Source organism: Peromyscus leucopus, chromosome 12 (genome assembly GCF_004664715.2).
Source record: "Peromyscus leucopus breed LL Stock chromosome 12, UCI_PerLeu_2.1, whole genome shotgun sequence".
Lineage (NCBI taxonomy): Eukaryota > Metazoa > Chordata > Mammalia > Rodentia > Cricetidae > Peromyscus > Peromyscus leucopus.
In genome coordinates this window covers 52,591,140-52,613,769 of record NC_051073.1, presented here as the reverse complement: position 1 = coordinate 52,613,769, position 22,630 = coordinate 52,591,140, and the positions used below count along the sequence as shown (strand labels likewise).

At 43.6% G+C, this 22,630-nt stretch overlaps 1 protein-coding gene across 15 annotated transcripts in view; it reads left to right on the top strand.

Annotated features, from left to right (window-relative positions):
• The window catches only part of Zbtb20 (zinc finger and BTB domain containing 20), a 747,261-nt gene extending 735,928 nt beyond the window's left edge, over nt 1-11,333 (top strand). For 13 of the 15 annotated variants that reach the window (XM_028872106.2, XM_028872129.1, XM_028872104.1 and 10 more), the window contains 2 exons: nt 815-2,419; nt 10,544-11,047. In XM_028872106.2, coding sequence (XP_028727939.1) covers nt 815-2,419; nt 10,544-10,965 — 2,027 coding nt within the window. In that variant the 3' untranslated portion in view covers nt 10,966-11,047. Of the gene's footprint in view, nt 1-814; nt 2,420-10,543 lie in introns of all 15 variants that reach the window. The other 2 variants (XM_028872130.1, XM_028872128.1) reach the window with 1 other exon arrangement.
• Nucleotides 11,334-22,630: the final 11,297 nt, after the last annotated feature.

The window sequence follows — 22,630 nt, the reverse complement described above, 5'->3', positions numbered from 1 at the left end:
GCTAGATAGTGAGTTTGAGGACCGCCTGAGTGACACAGTGAGAACCCATTCCCCCCCTCTGCCCCCCAAAACCACCTCATTAAAGCCTCAACACCACCTGTATCCTACATACCCATCCTTGAAAATGCTTAGACTGCCAAGGACAGTATGAAGAGTGTTGTAGGTACTGAGAGCAGCCAGAAAATACCCCCTCTGCAAGCAGATTGCATTCCTCATCCCTCTGGTGATCTGGAAAGCATGGTGGAAGCTGTTTGGTAAACATCATAGTCTGGGTTGAATTTTCCTAGAACTTTTGCATATATGATATGGGATATGGTAATATATCATGTAAACTAGGAAGGGATCACCATTAAACTATGAATATTGTTGCTGCCTACCAATAAAAATAAGAAACTTCAGTAACCTGAGGAGGGGGAAATTAAAATTTCCCAGAGGACTGGGATTAGGCCTGTCCAAAGTGAGGCAGAGTATTCCCTGAACACAAATGCACCTTTGCCTACCCAGTTTTTCTTGCCACAGTTACAGGAATAGCAGGCAACAACCCATCTGGTTATCCTTTCAGAAGACAACGTTGCCTGAATTGGGGGGGGGGGGAGATCAGTACGAATGTGATATCCAAAATAGCTGAAACACTAAGACCCGAGGTGGGGAGGAACTCAAGGCATTGCTTGCCTAGGCTACCTGCGCAGCCTGCCCAGCTTGTGCATGCATCTGCAAGGTTCCGGCTTTACTCTTCTGAGACCTCAGTGTTAGGAATCCAACCGGCTAAATCTCACTATGTGCCCTGTCTTGTATTTGCCTCACTGTACTGCAGGTGACATCAGTTGCAAGGGGATGACCGAGCGCATTCACAGCATCAACCTTCACAACTTCAGCAATTCCGTGCTCGAGACCCTCAACGAGCAGCGCAACCGTGGCCACTTCTGTGACGTGACGGTTCGCATCCACGGGAGCATGCTGCGCGCACACCGCTGTGTGCTGGCAGCCGGCAGCCCCTTCTTCCAAGATAAGCTGCTGCTGGGCTACAGCGACATCGAAATCCCATCCGTGGTGTCAGTGCAGTCGGTGCAGAAGCTCATTGACTTCATGTACAGTGGTGTGCTGCGAGTCTCACAGTCGGAAGCTCTGCAAATCCTCACGGCCGCCAGCATCCTGCAGATCAAAACGGTCATAGATGAGTGCACACGCATCGTGTCACAAAACGTGGGTGATGTGTTTCCAGGCATCCAGGATTCTGGCCAGGACACACCAAGAGGCACACCAGAGTCAGGCACATCTGGCCAGAGCAGTGACACAGAATCAGGCTACCTGCAGAGCCATCCACAACACAGTGTGGACCGAATCTACTCGGCACTGTACGCTTGTTCCATGCAGAATGGCAGCGGCGAGCGCTCTTTCTACAGCGGTGCGGTCGTCAGCCACCACGAAACCGCACTCGGCCTGCCCCGTGACCACCACATGGAAGACCCCAGCTGGATCACACGCATCCATGAGCGCTCCCAGCAGATGGAGCGCTACCTGTCCACCACCCCTGAGACCACACACTGCCGCAAGCAGCCCCGGCCTGTGCGCATCCAGACCCTCGTGGGCAACATCCACATCAAGCAGGAAATGGAGGATGACTATGACTACTATGGGCAGCAAAGGGTGCAGATCCTAGAGCGCAATGAATCCGAGGAATGCACGGAAGACACCGACCAGGCCGAGGGCACAGAGAGCGAGCCCAAAGGTGAAAGCTTTGATTCCGGGGTCAGCTCCTCTATTGGCACCGAACCTGACTCAGTGGAGCAACAGTTTGGAGCGGGAGCCTCAAGGGACAGTCAGGCGGAACCCGCCCAACCTGAGCAGGCAGCAGAAGCCCCAGCTGAGGGCAGTGCCCAGCCAAACCAGCTAGAAACAGGTGCCTCCTCTCCGGAGAGAAGCAACGAGGTGGAGATGGACAACACAGTGATCACTGTCAGTAACAGCTCTGATAAGGGCGTCCTACAGCAGCCTTCAGTCAACACATCCATTGGGCAGCCATTGCCAAGTACCCAGCTCTATTTACGCCAGACAGAAACGCTCACCAGCAACCTGAGGATGCCTCTGACCTTGACCAGCAACACACAGGTCATTGGCACAGCTGGCAACACCTACCTGCCAGCCCTCTTCACTACCCAGCCCGCGGGCAGTGGCCCCAAGCCTTTTCTCTTCAGCCTGCCACAGCCCCTGACAGGCCAGCAGACCCAGTTTGTGACAGTGTCCCAGCCCGGCCTGTCTACCTTTACTGCACAGCTGCCAGCGCCCCAGCCCCTGGCATCATCTGCAGGTCACAGCACAGCCAGTGGGCAAGGCGAAAAAAAGCCTTATGAGTGCACTCTCTGCAACAAGACTTTCACAGCCAAACAGAACTACGTCAAGCACATGTTCGTCCATACAGGTGAGTGTCGCTTCTCTGAGAACTTGGCAGCAGGGTATGGAGGGCTGGGGGGGGGGGGGGGGCTGGGGACAATAGGTAGAAGGGAAGGGTTGGAGTCATCTTGAAAATTTCAAAGAAACCCCACCATGGGCCCCTTCTAGAAGTCTAGCTGTACCCGTCATAGGAATAAAGTACCCCAAATCATAAAACCCCTTTATGGAAAAAGGATGCTCCAGGAGTGTCCAGCCTGCAGAAGAGAAGACTCAGGGCATCATATTCAGGTACCTGAGGTTTGGAGGTGACGCAGCATAGGTTCAAAGCTTGCTCTTTGGAGACAGACTGCTCAGTCTGGAGTTCAGGCCCAGCTACTTACTACTGAACCATGCCACCTTGGAAGAAGTCACTTAACTACTTTACACCTGATTTCCTTTGGGGGTGGGGGAGAGGAGAGAGAGAATAGTAGTGATGTACCTTCCTTGTCCTGCTTTTGAGAATTGTATAGACATACATGACTTAAAGGCATTCCTAGCATAGTAAGTTCTGTGTCAGTTGTAGCTGTGATTACCATTATTAAGATGGCTGGGAAGAAGAGGTAGTAAGTTTGTTCTGTTTGGCTCCAAAAAATACAATTGAACCACTGAGAGCTCTACAGAGTCTTTCAACTAAATAAAAGAGAAAGTTGAAGAGTCCAGGCTGCTCTGGGCTATTTGTTTCTCCTGAGGACTTAGGAAGGATGGTTTCCTGGACTCTTACAACTCCAGAGATAACGCTCGGCAGACCTCTGAGCCTGCCCTTTCCCTAACTGGATAATGGGACACAAATACGAGTATCTATCTCCACGTAAGAGATCATCTGAGTGGTTATGGCTTCCCACAGGTTCTCTAAGAAGTAAAGTCACTGACTGCAACAATGAGAGTCACACTTGAGATTCTTACAAGAGTCGCTCTCCTGGCAAAGTTTTTAGTCTAGAATAGTTATGTTAGATAAAACCATTCGTCAGGGAATACTTACATACTTGAATTCTAATACAGGGGGAAATTCCCTCGCAGAGCAGCCGCACATCTCACACCAGGCTAGCACAAATCTAAGGAATAAGGTAGACGGCACATACATTTCAATAGAGGATCAGAAGAAAAGGGAAGCCATTGATACATAAAAACGCTCCCTGTGCACTGAGCACAGGAGCAACTGAAATAGCACAATGGCCTGAGCTGAACTTGGCCTTCTTTGTCGTTCAGTCTAAGTCAGGACATGAAGTTAAGTGTATGTGACATTATGTCCATCACCTGTGCTTAAATCTTCATTTTCACACATCCAAATAAACACAGAGATTCATTGCTGGACTTAGAAAGAAAATTGGGTAGTGATAAGTCATATGTTTAATTAATTTACTTAGGGCAAAGGTGAATGCAGCAATAACCTGAAATCAATCAAATGAGTTAACCAAAGAGCCTTTTTTACTTATGGAGTATTATATTGCAAATAGGCTCTCAAGTAGTTTCATCTTTTTCATCTGAAAACAGCTGATTTAATAGCCTTGAAAATTAAGAATTAGCAATTAAGATTAAGAATAGTGGAAGAGCCATTTGTGCAAGTGTCTCTTTAGGCAAAGCTGACTTAGTTCATCTTGGACCACATACATATCTTCTTTCCTTGTTAGTGTCTCCTATAGACGCATCAAATAGAAAATACGTACATCCTGTCAGGTCATGTACTGAAATAAGATCTTAAATTTGCAACATAAAACTCTCATCCTACCACAAATTGTCTTTTCAGTGTATAAATGCATTTCTCCAGTAGGTTTACCAAGGAATCCTGTAGTTAATCCAAGTAAATGGCTTTGCCTGTGATAAAAATCAGCGGTGGTTTTGTACACTTATATATTACAGAAGCAAAAAGCTATAGGTAAAGACATTCTTATAAACCTGAGCTGTATTCAAAGTGTGGTCTGCATAATGCAGTAGATGACTAAGGTCCTCAGTAAATCCTGAAGCTATTTAAATGTATATAATGCAGGCACATCTAAGAACAGTCTTGTACCTATGCCAACCAGGCATTTAGTTCTTTCAAATCAACTCTTTATCTACCCTTTCATTCTAGAGTTATTTGGCACTGACAGTTTGGAAAGTCTTATCTATATTTCAATATTGAACATGGAAGCAAAAGAATTAGAGAAAAAGAAAGCTAGCACCAGCCGTCCTTCATGGGACGAAGCAGGGTTCTCTCTCATTTCTCCCATCAATAGACAAAACAGAGGTCAAAATAAAGGAGCAAGAGGGATCAGAAGCCAGAGATGGAGGATGTTAGAAGGCTAAGCCTCGGTGTTGCCATGGATTTCAAGGCAAGCAACTTAACAGAGTGTCATATATTTTATCTGGAAACTCCAGGTGGAACTTTCTCTTAAGATCCAAACTTAGGGCATTTTACTTAAAAAAAAAAAAATCTATAAATGAATATGGGCTAGCATATGTAGTTTCTTAGCAAATGTTTGTTGAGTGAGTATGTAAATGAATGTTCAAAAATGTGGACATGCTTTCCAGGAGAACTTAATTCAAGGAACTTATACATAAATGCATTCTTTTCTCTGCACGACTTTTAGATTTCTTTCTTTAAAAAAAAAAAAAAACTTTAGAATATACTGTAGGGTATCTATATTCCCACTTGTGGTTTTTCACCAACAAATTACAGTTCTTTGGCTTTTTTCTGAATCATATTATCAACAGCCCAGCCGTTGGTGATGCTTTTTAGCCCATTGATGTCCTGTGCACTTAAGATAATTCTGCTCCTTTGGGAGCTCAGCTTCTTCAGCCATGAATTCAATGTAGAAAGAGTAATAGCTGTTAACATGTCAGTGTTAGCAATAAGGTACTAAGAGAGACACAAGACAGTGCTTTGACCATCCATATAGGAATTGGACTATTAATCTTGTCAAGATAGTGGATGTATTTTTAGAGGAGGAAGTCTTGTTTTACCACTTGGTGACTGAATGACTTTAAGTGAGTTCTAGTTTGAACCCGAATCACAGTTTTTCAGGTCTTAATAGGTTACTCTGAGGACTAAGTAATGGATACAAAAACTCTAGTGTATAAATGTTGTAACATTATCACAGCCACTTAGGAATATATATTACAGAGACACCATGCATTTTTCAGCAGGAGCTAGGGGGAAGGAACTGCTCACATTGGGAGGAGGAGTTAGCAGGGATTGAGCGCTTGCTTACCTTACTCTTGGCTATTGTTCGTCTTGAGGACATTAGCACAAAAGTAACAGGAGATACTATTTTCTGGGGTGTTAATATCTACCTCATTCATACCACTATAAGAAGTCAGATAATATAGACAAAGTTCCCTGGGTACTTAAAGTTCTACTTACCACCAAAATATCTGAGTTGTCAGTGAAGTCACAGAAGTTTGTGAATATATATGTCCCAGTTAGCAGTCCTTCCTATACAGTCAGCAGGGACTAGGCAGAAAGGCCAGCAGGGGGTCATACCAGTTATATCCTGTTACTACATGCCCTCCCTCACCAGACACCTCTTGGATGGAGAGTTTGAGCAAACCCGCAATGTTGGTACGAAGCCCTTTCCTGTTTTCTGGTCCAATCTTCATTTCCCCGTTGAGTAGATCTGTACTTCCAGGAATACCTCTATTCCCTCATCCTCTGCCTTCCTTGATGCTCTATGCCTCACCAAGCATCCTGTCTGGGTTTTCTGACCCCCAACCATCCCCTCTGTGCTTACCCAAAGAAGAGGGTAGGCACTGTGCTGCAGCAGAAGATGGAGAGGCGGTGACGGTGGGAGACATAAGTGGAGCTGAAAACTGCATTTACTGTTCTTTACATAGCCCTGGAAAAGCCTGACTAGAATAAGGAATAATCAGTAGAATAAATGCGTTCTTGCTGAGCCTCCGATGCTAAGATCACAATGCAGGCCTGTTATGACTCTCACTGAAATGGTGTGAACCCTCTGTACCCATTTTCTAATCATTATTTTTCTTCCTCTTCATTTTTCTCCCTGTCTGTCATAATAGTGTTAAGTGTCAGAGCTGGTCCTTGAGGGGCCAAAGAGCAGGCTTTGAAAATTTGAGGAAAACAAACTTTTACTACTCCATCCTCGAAAAGGCAGTATAGGCCTCTCCCCTGATTCTTCGCCTGCTGGTTGGCCTCTCAGCCTCCAGCGCTGAGTTGCTGACTGGCAGGAAATACCTACTGTCTCTATGCTTTGGGCTGACTTTTTTCTTCAGGTACCACTTCTTCCATTGACATGTAGACGTAAGAGTGTGTGCTTCACTTTTAATTGCTAGCTTCACCAAACAGCCTGCTTTAGGGCTCATCTGAAACATTATTTCCTTTATTTTGGTTTGGCCTTTGTTTAACTCAGGATTCACTCTCCTATGCAGCGAAGTGATTTCTCACTTGGTTTACTTTATCCTCAGTTCCTGCAGGCTGGATGGGACATTTTAGCTTTCCTTAAAATGACCTGTACTTTGCTTTAAGTGCCTCATCAATTTTCAAAAGAAGTTCACACACATGCACTTTTGGAACTATTATTAAATTATCAATAAGGAAACTAAGATTTAGAAAGCTTAGATAACATGCCCAAGTCACTCAGCCCAAGAAACACAATTCCTCTCTGACTCCCCCAGAATGGATCACTTTAAAGTGAAGGGCTCCTTGTGCCTGCTGCTTTTTATGTTATGGTTCACCTTTCCTCTTTGCATTTTGGGACCCTTCCTAAGCTCCCAGACTTGCTGATATGAGCCACAGGCTCCCACCCGGAACACCATCTGTAACTGTTTATCCTCTTCCGCTCACGTTTCTGCACTTGGATAACCACAGTCTACAGACCATTCATTTCATATGTAGGGTCCCATTTCCTTTCAGGTTTGCTGGAAGGAACGTGTCAGGAAAGTAAGATGAGAGGGGAAATGTTAATTCCTGCTAAGTGACATTGTTTGAATGAGCGTGAGAAGAGCGAGTGTGGGCAGATGACTGACGTGAAAATGCACCCAGGTCATCAGGCAGTCCCTGAAATGCCCAGCTCCATCATCTCAGCACTGGAGTCATTGTAGAGAGCACCTTTCTCAGGGCAGCTCCCAGGTGCCTTGTGCACACTTTTCTCATTAACTCGCACTCCCTTTTCCTGTGGCAGGGTAGAGAACCAGATACTTTGTCCTATTTAAAAATGGGGGAGTGCCAAAGCATTGAGTGATTAAGCAGGTTGCCCTCAGGTCATTTGCTGACAAGGCCAGGACTAGAGGCCTCAGGGGTTGTGGACCACCCTGAGATGAAGACCAGTAAATCCACAGAGCCGTAGCAAGTGCTTGGTCCAATTTGTCACTCAGAGAAGGCACAACAAACCCGGAGAGATGAAAACACTTCAGAAGCCCAGGGTCACAGAAATAATTACTGGATAACCATCCTCCACGCATACAAACAGCGTCCATCTCTATGAGGTGGATGGAAGATGGTCAGTGTGAGCAATCAATTTAGAGTTGGATTGGAAGGGTGTGAAAGGCAAGAGCCTGGATTGGTGACCTTGCCTGAGGAAAAGCACAGGCCATAGGCCGAGGTGAAAGTTGCCTACAGCAAGAGCATTTAACAGACTCTCACCTGCCTAGCAGCCAAACACCATCTCTCTGCCCTGGAAGGCATGCTTCCCCTTAAAGGTGACAGGTGGACGTGCTTTAAGAGAGAGTTGGCCAGCATCTCACAGCCACTAGAGATTGTACTGAAAGCACAAGGAGAGCAAAGACTAGCCGAGCTGCAAGCATGTTTACAGCTGACAGAAATGCCTCGACTAAAAGTAACACGCGTGATTGTCTTTAAGGGAATCTCTCATTTACAAAAACGTTGCCAATGTAAACACCATGCATAGGCTGAGAACTTTAGCAAGCTGGACTTATTAGCAGTAAGTCTTCCCCAGATTCTCCTATTTTAATCTAAAAATTAAATTATTCTCTTTAGCCCTAGGATCCTGTGCATCTCTTCCCCATTAGAATGCTTCAGTTCAAGCCCCCTTATGTTCGAAAATACCAAGAAAATTGTCTAATGTGAGAAAGTTCCACAAGGTTCAACATAAATATGAAGCATCTGACCCAGAACCTGGCATGATAACTGTCCAGTGCATAGGTGTTTGTTTTATTGCTATCGTTACCATGATATATCAGCCTCGTTCAGAATGGAAAAATGAGAATGATGGTCAAGGCCCTGTTTTATTTTATTTATTTATTTATTTATTTAGTTAGTTAGTTAGTTTGTTTTTTCTGTTTTAAAATTTATTTATTAAATTTAATTTTACATATCAGCCACGGGTTCCCTTGTTCTCCCCCTCCCATCCACCCCACCCCCTGCCTTCCCCCCACCCACCCCCCCATTCCCATCTCCTCCAGGGCAAAGACTCCCCCCAAGGATTGAGTTCAACCTGGTAGATTCAGTCCAGGCAGGTCCAGGCCCCTCCTCCCAGGCTGAGCCAAGTGTCCCTGTATAAGCCCCAGGTTCCAAACTGCCAGATCATGCACTGAGGACAGGACCCGGTCCCACTGTCTGGATGCCTCCCAAGCAGATCAAGCTAATCAGCTGTCTTATTTATCCGAAGGGCCTGATCCAGTTGGGGGCTGTGTAGCTTTGCACCTTTCCTAGAACTCACTCTGTAGTCTAGGCTGGCCTTGAACTCACAGAAATCCGCCTGCCTCTGCCTCCAGAGTGCTGGGATTAAAGGTGTGCACCACCAGCGCCCAGCAAGGCCCTTTTTTAAATGGGAGTTAACTCAAGCTGAAGGAGTGGACCTCTTGTCTCGCTCCACGTTTCAAATGTTGAAACATTGCCTGAGAGGGTCTCAGGCTTGAGCCTTTGGGCACTGAAGCAAATGCCTACTTCAGGCTATCAGTAATGAGATGGAAAAGGTGGATCATACACGATAGAGAGTTCATGTCAGCCATCAAAATCAGAAAGCAGCAAGTGTTTCGAACCAATACTACAAAAAGCTAGTCTTTAAGCAGTTATCCAAAGTGATGCCCCACACCCATGGGCTTTACTTCTAGGAGGGTCCCTCATGTCATCATCCAGTGACTATTCTTACCTTACTATTTTTAACTAGCAAGATCATTTGGTTTCAGAGCCAATGGTCGACAAAACAGTAAACACACAAGAAAGAAGGGCTTGTGCCAGCTGGCTAAGAAAAAAAAAATAGACAGAAAAAAACTATTTTAGAAATTGACCTAAAAGTTCAAAAAACATATGGAACCATTTAATGGGAGAGGATGTAGCCTTGTAATAAGAATGCCATGCAAGTATTCCCACACCACCCTTGGTGGTCTACAAAGTGATTCCATATGTATTTCATGTCAACACCGTCACAGTGAGGTAAGTGGGACTGTATACCTCGGAGACTCTTAGTGATTTGGTATAATGGTGTACTGTGTGCTGGTGCCTGTTCTTGAACAGGGCCATGTGACTCAGAGGTCAAGGGTTGTGCACCATCCATTCAGCTTCCACAGCAGTGAGGTCAGTCTGCAGACCAGTGCAGTCAGCACAGACCAGCCAGTTCACTCTTAGGTTTCATGTCAGGGAGATGTTCAGTGAGACGCAGAAAAACTGAAAGCGTAGTCCAGCAGCCTAGGGCAGTCCTCAATAGTGAGGGCATTTACTAGGCCGGATAGTGGAAATGGAGACTTCCCCCGAAAGAACCAAGTTATGTGACCAATAGTCTCACTTCCCAAAGGTTGTGGAAAAGCCCTGCCTCCAAGATATTCTCTTAATTCTTACATTTGTTTGCTAATACTAACTGGAAATACATAAATCTTTAATAATGGTACCGAGAATGACTCTTATCCTTTTTTTCTCTTCCGGATGACCTTTGAAGAGGTGGGTGGTAGTATGCTGTTGCTTTCCAAGAGAGCCATTTTTTGGTCATGGGGAAATGGAAAACTCTAGACTTTCCTGGCATCCTGAAAGCAAGCTTCTTCTGAACAAGAAAGGCCAGGAAGACCTAGATCTTTCCAACCAAGGATGACCCAGGAAACAATCAAATTTTATTTTTGTTGTAATTTTTTGTTTTTCTTTTTGTCGTCTTGTTCTCCTGTCTCTCATTCTCCACTCTGGCTGTGTCTCCTTCTGTTCTGCTTGCTGTCTCTCCCGCCTCAACAGGTGAGAAGCCGCACCAGTGCAGCATCTGTTGGCGCTCCTTCTCCTTGAAGGATTACCTTATCAAGCACATGGTGACCCACACAGGCGTGCGAGCCTACCAGTGCAGCATCTGCAACAAGCGCTTCACCCAGAAGAGCTCCCTCAACGTGCACATGCGCCTGCACCGCGGGGAGAAGTCCTACGAGTGCTACATCTGCAAGAAGAAGTTCTCCCACAAGACCCTGCTGGAGCGCCATGTGGCCCTGCACAGTGCCAGCAACGGGACCCCTCCCGCAGGCACGCCCCCAGGGGCCCGCGCCGGCCCGCCAGGCGTGGTGGCCTGCACTGAGGGGACCACTTACGTCTGCTCCGTCTGCCCAGCAAAGTTTGACCAAATCGAGCAGTTCAACGACCACATGAGGATGCATGTGTCTGACGGATAAGTAGTACCTTTCTCTCTTTCTTATGAACCAAACAAAACAACAACAAAAGAAATAAACAAACAAACAAACAAACAAAAAGCTATGGCACTAGAATTTAAGAAATGTTTTGGTTTCCTTTTTACTTTCTGTTTTTGTTTTTGTTCCGTTTCATTTTGTACTACATGAAGAACTGTATTTTGCCTGCTGGTACATTACATTTCTGGAGGCTCGGGTGAATAATACTTTTCCCAGTCTCCCTTGGATGGTGGCCTTAAGGCCTGGTAGTGCTTCAAGAGGTCCACTGGTTGGATCTCTAGCTACTGGCCTCTAAATACAACCCTTCTTTACAAAAAACAAAACAAAACAAAAAAACAAAACAAAAACAAAAAAAGCAAAAAACCACACACACAAAAAAACAAAAACAAAACAAAAAAATCTTTTAAAAAAGTTTTAAAAAAGTTTAAAAAAAAAAAAAGAAAAATTGTTTTTCCACTCGTGAAGAGCACTACAAAATCTATAAGGAGATATAAAAGGCCTGCTGTCTTTTAAGTACACCGCTCACAGTGTTTCAGTGGACATTTCACAATTCTGGCCACGTGGACTTCACAGTAACCAGTTCAAACTGTGGAATATCACTTCTGGTTGAGAACCCAGAGGAAAGGCCCTGCTGTTTCCACCTACACATTATTAAAGGGCTGTGGGATGGGAGGGGGCAGTGAGCCCCAGTGGTGTGGAGAGAAAGTGGCGAGGCAGGCTTCTCCCCCAATTCTGCCGGCTCCACACACCCTGGCCCACCTCCTCCACCTCCCTCCCCCACCCTTTCAGCAGAAGCCAGAAGACTTGGACAAGCAACAGTGGCTATCGTATTTATTCAGTGTCTTTGCTGAGCCACGGCCTCAGCACAATCAAGAGGGACTTTCATGAAAGGCAGGAATGCAGAGAAAACGATAACAGATTCACACCTATGTTTCTAGGTACAAGAGAAGGATTATTTCCAACAACCTTTGCAAAAAAAAAAAAAAAAAAAGTGTCAGGATATATTCTTGTGGAAGAGAAAAAGAAAGAGAAATGGAGGGTGGGGGGAACGATTAAAGTTCTTGAGGCTTTTTTAATTCAAAATTTTATAGAGGGGCAAAAGTGATGTTTACCAGATAGAATGCTGATTTTTTTAATATATTTACAACAGTATTTGTGTAAAAAAAAAACAAAAAAGTGAGATTGTTAAAAGTAATTTTTTTCTCCTTTTGGTTTTGCATACACTGCCACCAATCCCTTCTCATTTACTCTATCACACACATATATATATATATTTTTTGGTAAGTCAAGACTGTTAAGGTTAGCGATACTGCTTCCAGATAGAATGAGTAAAAGGCAACTAAAGTTATATTTGAAAGAGAGGAAGGATATTTTCTTCATATTTTTTCTTGATTTTGTATTATTTTAAGTATTGCCTGGGTGGCTGAGGCCCAGAGGCCCGCACACCCCTGCTGTAATTTCAACTGCTGCTCTCTTTGCTGTGTAGATCTTTGACTTCTAGCAAGCTTAAGTTGTTCCACTGAATATTTTTTCATCGATCCATCTAGAATTCTGTCCTTTTTCATGGGAGAGACATGATCTTTTAGCAGATTTCTTACTTTCCCAAAATTTTCAGTGAGCTCTTAGGATTCTAGAGTTTCCAGTGAGCTTGCTTTTTTTTTTTTTTTTCCTTTGATGAAACACTAGTAGTCTAGAGATCTTGACAAAGGGGTTTGTTTCGTTCATGGTCAGCCAGGAGGACTCTCCAAAACTACCCTCCCACTGTGTAAACGCCACTATGAAAAGCCTGTTACAAACGACAATGCGTCAATGCCAAAACTCCCTTCTTCCTTTCGATCATCACCTTGGACTCTTCCCACCATGGCTAAGAGGGTGAAGTAGGATGATCATTCTTTAGTTGATTCTTAACCCTTGCTTTTGGATGTTAACAATCTCCCTATGCTAACATCCAGCTTCCAGAAGGCCCTGGATCTCTGGCCTCATCCCAGATGCCACTCTTTTTAGTTGAGATTCCTCTCCGTGGTCTTGATCAAGAAATCCTAAGATTTTCCAGTTATATACAGTGTCCTGAAGGGATTCCAGCTCAAAAATAGGACTTTCAAAACCTAGCTAACACTCACAAAGTAATTTCATGATGGGGCATGTTTTAGCATACTTAAAAGGAAAAATAAATATTCCAATAATGCAGAAATACCAAACTACGCTTTTAAAAAGAAGAAAAGAGGGGATATTTTCGTTTCTAAATTACTCTACATTTTAGTTTAATTTTCCTCCTAATTTTCCTGTTAGCATTTTATTTACAAAAAAAAAAAAAATGCAGCAAACGAGGGAAAATCTTCCAAGGCAAGCAACTCTATAATGGTTAAATTGGTTTTATTCATATATTTTAGACAATTGGTTAAGTTGGATCTTTTCCATGTGTTCTTTGTGATGTTTAGTAGTTTGTGCAACTGGAGTGTTTTGTGGAGTTTGAGTCCGTCTTACGGTGCTTCATTCAGTGGCTATTTTGCTAGAAGTTGTAGAGTGGATTGGGATGGTTAGCTGACTGCTGAGAACCACTCACCATGATTTCTGAGAGGACAACCAAGAACTTGTGTGCCCTGTTTTAAAAATGAGCTTCAGAAATGCAGAAGCCCTCCCCGGCCCTCCCCAGCCCTCCCCAGCCCTCCCCAGCCCTCCCCGGCCCTCCCCAACCCTCCCGCCTGCTGCTTTTGCTGTTGAAAGGGTCAGTGAGGACTTCAAGTTTCCTTAGCACCAACAGAAGGAGCATTAAGTAACTACATCACAGAATCATTTTCATATTTTGAAAAATGAGTCATTTAACCTATTAGAAAAAAAATGACTGACATTGTGATACTGTTTTTTAATCTGGAGGGAAAAAGACATGAAATCACTCATATAAAACCAATGAAAGAAGGTCAAAACCTAGTTTTAGTTATTTTCACTGTTGTCAGGGGTACATTTAAAATAGTGTCTCTATTCAAACCTTAGCAAAGTGGGCAGAGTTCATATTGTTTCTAGGAAAACTTACCTTGAATACCATCAGGCTGTACTTCCCCATCTACTTCTTAAATCTGACAGAGACCCATTTGCCCTGTTGTCAGAAGCTAAGCAACTGGGTTAACAATCCACCCTTGTTGTAGAGCATGTAAGGAAAAGAAGAGGTGTCTGGAAACCCTGCACACATCCTTTTCTTACAAAAAGGAATGTCTCCTTTAAGAAAGGGTCGGGATGTCCCTAAAGAATTCTGGGTGCTACTACTGTCTAGGCTCATTCCTACTGTATTTTTTCTCTCCCAAACATCTCACGGCCTAAAGTATTTGACGTTGTTCTCTAGACCTGGGAGGACACTCGCTTGCCATTGGAGCTCTCAAGCAAAGATGCTTCTATAGGGGTAGTGACATGTATCTAGCCACTGAAGGGCTGCTTTCCAGCTGACCCATGTTTTAGGAGACAAACCATCTGCACCTATTCAAAGGATCCAGGTGCTTGATTGCCCTGCACACCTGCTGTCACGGTCACGAATAAGGGAGGGGCAAGAAAGAGGCTTCTCAGTGTCTGGTTCCCAGCCCTACAGTTTTTATGATGGGATGCTTGTTAAACTAGAGAAAGAAAAAAGGTCTTTTTAGTATGAGAGAGAGAGAGAAAGAGAGAAGCAGATGTTCCAGACAGAAGACCTTAAGAGAAGTTTGAGGAATAAGAGCTGGTATGCAAAAGAACACTAGTATAATTTTTTTTAACAATATGATTTTTAAATGGAATTTGTTAAATACAAAGACTGAGGAATGTTTGTCTTAACACATTTATATAGAAATTATGAAAAATAAAATTCCCTAGCTCTAAAAACATTGGTAGTGTCTCAGTATGGTGGGTAGTTTTTCCTGTATTAAGTACCAACATTTGTACAAAAAAGAGCCCCTAACTGTAAAATATATCCCCCCAAAAGACAATAATAACTAATGAATGTTCAGTTCTACAGTTAAAAACAAAACTGAGAACCCCCCTCCCCCTGGAATCTGGAATGAAAATCTGTATCGAAGTATTTTCATTATTGTAAACTTACCCTCTTCACAGCCATTTTGCAGGCTCTCCCATCCCAATTCTGTCTGCCAGCAATGAGGGTGGTAAGTAGCCCCGGCTCGTGTCTCAGATGTACCATTCCTTGCTCCCTGTATCTGGGAGGTGACAGTAGCTCCTGGCCTTAAAAAGACTGGGGTTTGCCTTCTTTCTCTAAAAATCAGAGCTTTATTTTATATCCTGATGTCATGTAAGGGCCAAGAAAACCCTCTGCAACCCACAAACAGGGAGAGTGTATCTGAGACTTAAGGAGCAAAAGGTGTCCTCTGGGTGTGCGAGCATGTTTCCATGTCAGTCTTCCTGTCGGGATCTGAGTGTGTTCCATCTCACACATCAGCTTGTGTCCTGCTCATGCCCCAAAGCAGTGTTTCCTGTCAGCATAGGCATTAAAAGGAAAGTGGTGCCTCATAACACCTGGGTCCCCAGGAAAATGCAGTAAAGTTCCTGGTTACTTTCCTATTGCAACCCTCTAAGACACTCCCAACACCTTTGTCCCGGGAATGATGAAGTGAGATCAACCTGGCCAGGAGGTAGCAGATTGTTCCATTCTGAGCCTTCCCCGATGTTGCAGAAGGAGTCATTCGATTAGTTAGGGCTGGCCAGACAGAGTGTATGATTCGACAGCAGATCCCATCAGGCAGGCTCTGCTGTGACCAGTGTGGCAGCTGCAGCAAAGGAAACAAAAAGGTGTAGCCCAGGAGCAGACAGGAGATGCCCTGTGGGGGAAGAGAACAGAGGGTGGGTGCCTTTTCCGCTGTGACTTGACTCTTAACAGAAACTCTCCAAAAAGAATTCTTGAATTTAGTAATGAGTTGAAGTCCAGGGTAGTGGAAGCTCTGGGGAGGAAAACAAAAGAATTGCACAATGTATTCAGTGCCCGACAATACCAAACCAGAAGACGTCCAATCACAAAGCTAGGAAGTTTGGCAAGAGGTACTTGGGGAAACCTCCAGCCTTTTGCATGGGTAGGGTCCGCAGACTTTCTTTTGAGTGATTTCTGGCTCGGAGAAACCTCTTTACTCACTAGAAAAGAACTTTATTTAAATGGCCAATTTTGTCCCCCAGGGGGAAAAAAAAAAGAAAAATTTTAAAAAGACAGAAAAGAAAAATAGGACACTAAAGACAGAACCATGTGAGTTGGTAACAGACAAAAGAAAGGGGACACTAGAATTTCAATAGACTCCCCAATTGGATAGGGAGAAAAAAAAAGCTACCCAGGGGCCTCCCAGCTCCAGACTCCCAGTCTGCTGGGAGGGGACAGAGTGCTTGAGCTGACCCAGCTGCTGGCTTTCTGGGGCTGGACATAATTTCCCAACTGGGACCCTGGCAACCCCCACTTTCGTTCTGTGTTTTCATAAGGAAAAAGGACTGTTCTCTTAGGTGGCATGGGACAAACTTTCAAAAACAAGCTCTGCCTGTGCTTAGGCTGCCCCAGAAGAGCCTCAGCCTAGACATGTGAATCCTTAAGTATTCCCAAGGGCTTTGTGTGCAGTTACCAGTTCCAATACGTCTTTAGCCTCCACCAGAGGCAGACTGTGTTCCTGTAGAGTTGCACATGTGAAAGTTACTAACACAAAGCATCACTTCTAGCACAAAGATCAGCCCACGCCAAATACCCCAAGGGGGTCTCTAAGTTTCTCAAGATGCTTTTCTGCCTGACCCCTGAATCCGCAGCAGAAGTATTGTGCATTGCTAAGTCCCAGGGATGGCTGTAGGACTTTCCATTCCCTCTGAGGTGAAGAGGCGAAGATGAAGGCTTGCAGGGCACACGTTCTTTTTCAGAACCACACTGGAGGAGGAATAGAAACCCCAGGACTAAAACAAGAGTCTTAACACATGCTGACCGACAGCTGCCCTTCTCCCGTGGCTTCTTCAGACCCCATCTGTTGCACCACTGAAGTAACCTCAGCTAGGAATTTTCACAAGAAACCATTAGGTTGTAGACTTACTGCCTTAAGTTATAAACCCTGGAGGAAAGCAGACAAAAAAAAATACAGAAAATGAAAGGCTGTGAAGATAGAGACATTTCTTTCTTTTTAATGGTTCCATAATCACAAAAATAAGCTCTATTCATGACTGAGGACTATGGAAACAGTGACTTCCTGGGGAGGCACCAAACTTGTAGGGGAACCGGCTGCTTTCAGGAAGCAGCTATTTCCTGTCTACTCTATTTCATTGGTAGGTCGAGGCTGAATATAAAATAAGCATGTTGCTAAGGAGCGAGTCCCGTTAAACATAATCACAGGTGCCTGGATGAGTTTTTAAATGTCTCCTTAACGGGGAGAACAGTCGCAACATACAGCTTTCTTTTTTATATAATCTGTATCTCTCCAGTCTGCACTTTGTTCCATCTCAGTTTTGGAGTGCATTTCATTTATCTTGGGGGTCTTTGTTTAAATGCAGAATCAAAACTTTCAAGTCTTTAATCTGCAGATCATAGACAAAAGTTAGCCATAGTCATGAAGTCCCAGCCTCGGCAATGCCTGCAAACAGTCAATCTCTCCTTGGATCTCTTGTGAATTGAGAGGTTTCTTGGTTCAGAGTACTTCCATGAGATTCTGATACTCCTGCAGCAGAGAGAAAAAAGATTTGACTCCACAGGAGACATCTGTTTTTACTGCGGTTGCAACAGTTGTTATAGGCCATAGCATCAGTGATATGCACACAGATGCTAATAACAAAAGTGGCTTAACCCATCCAGTTTGTCACAGCTGCTGGCCAGAATGTCTGTAGATGGGCGCACCTTATACATGTGCACACGTGGTGTGAGGTGCTGGTACTACGAAACTTCATTCATATTCTCCAGTGACAACAGCATAGACTTGGGAATTTACAGCTAGAGTCAAAGGCCTGAGGCCATGCATATACCTGCTTTCTCCTCTATTACCTTGGTTGGGTGCATCAGTATCCGAGGTGAGGCTTTAGAGCATTGGGAAGTAGCCCAACCATCAGTAGTTTGTGTATAGCCTTTTGAGAAGAAACTTGAACAAATGCTACACTTCTGTGGATTTACTGGTAGAATGTGTGTGTATGTGTGTGCGTGCGCATGCACACGACTACGCACATTTGTATGTTTGTGTGTATTTCTGTTGTCTGGGTATGTGTGGATCTCTCAAACGAATCACACCCAGGCAGAGTTCCTGGTGCATAGATATAGTTGCCTCTTCTACCATTGTGCTCAGACTCATGGCTCTCTTCCCAGGAAGCAGTCACCTGCCCACTCTGTTGCTTTTTGTAGCTTTTCAGAGTTGGGAGAAACAAAGGCAGCTTGTTGGCTCCACAGCAAACCCACAGGGACAGGCTGTTTCCCTCCAGAAGAGGGTTGAGTACACATATTCAACCAGGGAGCAGACCAGAGGGAGCCATCCAAGGCACCTTCCAGGACTCCCAGAGGAGAGGCACCCATCCAGGCAGGTAGCACCTAAGCATCCCAGGATTAAACTTGAGCTCAAAGGCCATTCCTGGCCTCCCTGGAACCTTGGAGGCTTTAGAGAAGGAGCATGATCTGCAGATAACAAAGTCTAGCCCCAGGCCTGAAGTCCCAGCTCACAGCATGTGCACACACTCACACACAGGAACTACATGGGAGTCCTGCTCCCAAACTGAAACTCCCTGATGCTGCCTGCACCTACCTGCAAGACACCACTGTCCCTCACAGGCTGCATCTCCTGAAACCAGTGTGGCCTTCACCCAAGTCTTTCCAGGATGCGTTGTTTACCATGTCTAGCAAACCAATAGACTATCAGAGGGATAGCTTGAGGGGAATCTGTAAGACTCAACGGCTTTTGCCTATGTCAGACATTAAAGTAGGATGCTACCCTAGGATAATATACTGAATGACTGGACTTAGCTCTCATAGGTAACTCTCGATGGCTTGATGAGCTGGAAACAGTTGGCTTTCGTTTTCTCACTCCCATGTCCTTCTTTTACTAGATGGTTTCTTTCCTTCCCTTCTTTTATGATATGTAGATTATTTCTGCTTTACAGAATTCAGAGGACCTTCTTTCCTCTTATGTTTTAGTGACATTTCCCCTTCCCCATGCAGTAAGGCAATTATTTTTTGTTTGTTTGTTATTTTTAAAATGTGTATTGTCTTTCTGTATTCAAAAGAAGTCTGTGACCATAACCACAGGTATTTCTTTTTACTGGAAAAAAATTCATTTCTTGTTTTTGTTTTTATTGTTTTAATTAACAGTACTAGTGACTTTGTGAAAGACTATGGTTACTATTTAGGTATGCTTACTTAAGTACAATACACTACATTGCAGTGTTTCTGAGACCTAGAACATACACATTATATATAACAACTCTATATTGAAATATATTACATTATATTCTTTTTAACTTTGAATCTGCCAATGATCATGAGTTGATTGAAATATTATTTCTTCACATATATCACCCATCACCACCCACTGCAGTTAATCTGGTGCATTTAATGACCATTATGGTTCTAGTTTGCTTTTTATATTATCAGCTTCAGTATTGTCTTTAGAAGATTTTAGGATTTTTTTTTTTTAAGCTCAGACTTAGCACATGTAGGAAAGTGAAAACTGTTTAAACTTTAAAAAATTATCTTGCTGTGGCTAATACAAAAAGTTCATATTCCATGTGCTCTTGTTTAGCTGACCCTGTCAACATCTGAAGAACAAAGGAAGTACATATGAACGTATCTGTGACCTTCCCCTTTAGGACTGTCATCGTCTATATTTGCTTTAATAAATAAGACCAAGAAGCTGCTTGTCTGTCACATGACCTGACCAACTATCTAAGCTGCATTTCAAAGGGCTGCTTTGGTGAGAAGCAAAGACAGAGAACTGCCTCGCTGTCCCAACTGTATCTCCAAACACTACTGTTCAGTATTGATCCTTCACTGTCCGCTCTCTCTTTTTTTGGCGTGCCGGCCATTATTTTCATTAGTCCGCAGCATTTCCCTGGAGGCATCTTGGCAACACTGTTCATTTCCCCAGGAGATTTATTTTTAAACTAAAACCACATTTCTGGACACTTTTTATTGACAGAACTCAAAAACATATATGACATTTTCCAGCCTCAGTGGCTCTTGTTCCCTGGTCCTCAGCATGTCTGCTTGCTTTCTTTTAAGGGGGCATTCAGAAATCAGATAACCTGTCTTCTAACAGAAGCACTTTCAGGTCATCTTTTCAATTAGGAGCTTTCTTAGCTGCCCCCAGCTATTCCACCAAAAGTCTGGACATCAGAATCAAGTCAGCCGAATCCCATCTCATCCTTCACACTTTGTATTCAGGACAAAATGAAGTAGAAAACCTCCCCGTGGTGGACCAATATTTCTGCTTCTCGGTGTGAATATGCCACTTTCTCCTTCAATCTTCCATCATCAATTATTGTCTTGATGTCTCATCACATTCTGCTGTGCCTATCCAGTGTGTCTCTGCCCTCCTCCCACCCATACCCCCCTTAGCATCTTCCATTTGTGACGCCTGGCATTCATTAGGGAGCTCTCCTTTAGTCTCCTTTGATGGTGCTAAACTAGAACCTAGTAGGAAACTGCTTGTGTCTCCTCTGCTTTCAATGAGAGACATGCCAGCTGAAGAGCATGATTCTGAACTGAGGGATAGTGAGGCTGTCCCTTCAGTGATCAGGTATGAGGTAAATTGTTCCAGCTCCATTATTTTTGCTTTCCTTGCCTTGCCACATTCTCATTTCTTCTTGTTTCTCTTTAAAGGTAACTTTGAGCTACCCAATCATCTCTTCAGTACTCTCCCCCCCAATTTTATATTATGACCCCCAACTGTTCATGTCTTTCTTTCCACACTTCTTAGCATCTTTCTTTAAATGAGTTCATAAACTTGAGACTCGTAGGCAGAATGAAACATGTCTTCATTTCAGCTTCAGATTTTAAAGGTTGTCAGTATCTTTTGAGAGTAGGAGGACCTGAGTCACAGTTTTAAATGTCAACTGTACTAGTTGAGATCATTAATTCCTCTCACCTTTACATTAAACCAAAGATAAGTATTTTCTGGTTTTTTTTTTTTAATATCACAATTTTCAGATTCTTGATATGAGTAGACCATTTCTGAGGGAGGAAAAAAAAACCCATGTTGATTATTTCTGATTGTGCTAATATTTAGCCAGTGACATGTTTGCCAGATACTAGATTTACAAGAGTCTGAAGAAAGAGGTAAAATTTCAAAGTAACTTTGGTAGCTATTCATGTCAAAAGCCACTTCCATTGAAAACAATGTAAGAAAAGTTTGAAAGAATTTCTTCATGTATTACATTTTTGAAAAGCCAAATATTGGTTGGTCTGAAACTTTGAGGGGTAATTTATTAAGGAATAAAAGGACCTATAAAGTTTATCAAATGCCTGTTTTATAAACAAAAATTGCCTTGACATAAACATACTATATGTTAAAAAACACACACACACACAAAAAAAAAAAAAAAAAAAAAAAAAAAAAAAGAATAAGGCTGACTGGGTCCTGTATTAGATTTGATTTGAGGACTCGGTTTATAAATACATGGTATGTTATTTGGCCATGATTCTAGAGCTCATTCCAATCACAGCTTCCTGTTCTCCAGAACACTGATGAAGAAGACTGAAGTCATTGTAGGTGTAGCCCTTTGGGGATACGTGTAATGTCATTCCACAGTGACCCTTTAGCACAATGCCCTGACTCACTATGATACCACATTGTCCCTCTGCTCATTCAAAGATGGAGTCTGAGACAGTTTGGAGTAGCTAGGCACTCACTTCTTACTCTACCTTGACACTCAAAATCTACACTTACTATGAAAAATGTACTGTCACTCAGCTTGAGGCTTGGTCCAGCCTTTGTCTTAAAACAATTTATCATCATAATAAGCATCAGTTTGCACACAGAGAGCAATGAGATAAACGGCGAGTTCAGAAGTCTTCCTGAGGCTGGCACCTCTCAGGAAGCCACCATGACTTAAGGCCAATGTTTACATTGCTGAAGACTGTGATCTTTGCTTGGCATGTCCTCTAACCTAGTCTTCCCTTCATCTCTTCCTTTTGCCCTTTGGAACTCCTGCCATCTCTTTTGAGGGTATTCTGCATCTAAAGAGCACTTGTTCTCTGGCACTGCTTTCTGAAGGCACAGAAGTCTCTTTCAGATCACCAGATACTGTCATCTCAAGTGCAGTGTGGAGTGGGAGAGTCTAGATCGGAAAGATCTCATTTGGTGCAGTTGATCTAGGCTGCCTTGTTACCTACCGTTGTTCCTTCAAGCTCTCCAAGAGATCCAACCCTAAGACCCAGGATTTCTCACCAGAACCTCTTAAGTTCGTCACAGATGAATGTCTTAATCCTTTTTAATATTCTAGAGGCTCCAGGGTGTGAATTCTTATTGCTTAGGAGCCTCCTGTTTTTACAAGCTGGCACCTGTCAAGAGCACCAACAGCCCCGGCAGTAACTAATGCAGCAAAAGAATGGTCAGAAATGCTATAGTGTATATTTGAGAGATTAGCAAGTGATTTTTTTCTTCTTTTACCCATTTTTTAAAAAGCCTGCATAACCCCCCCCCCCAGCACATTTCAGAAAACCTGCATCTCATTTTACAGTTAAGTAGTT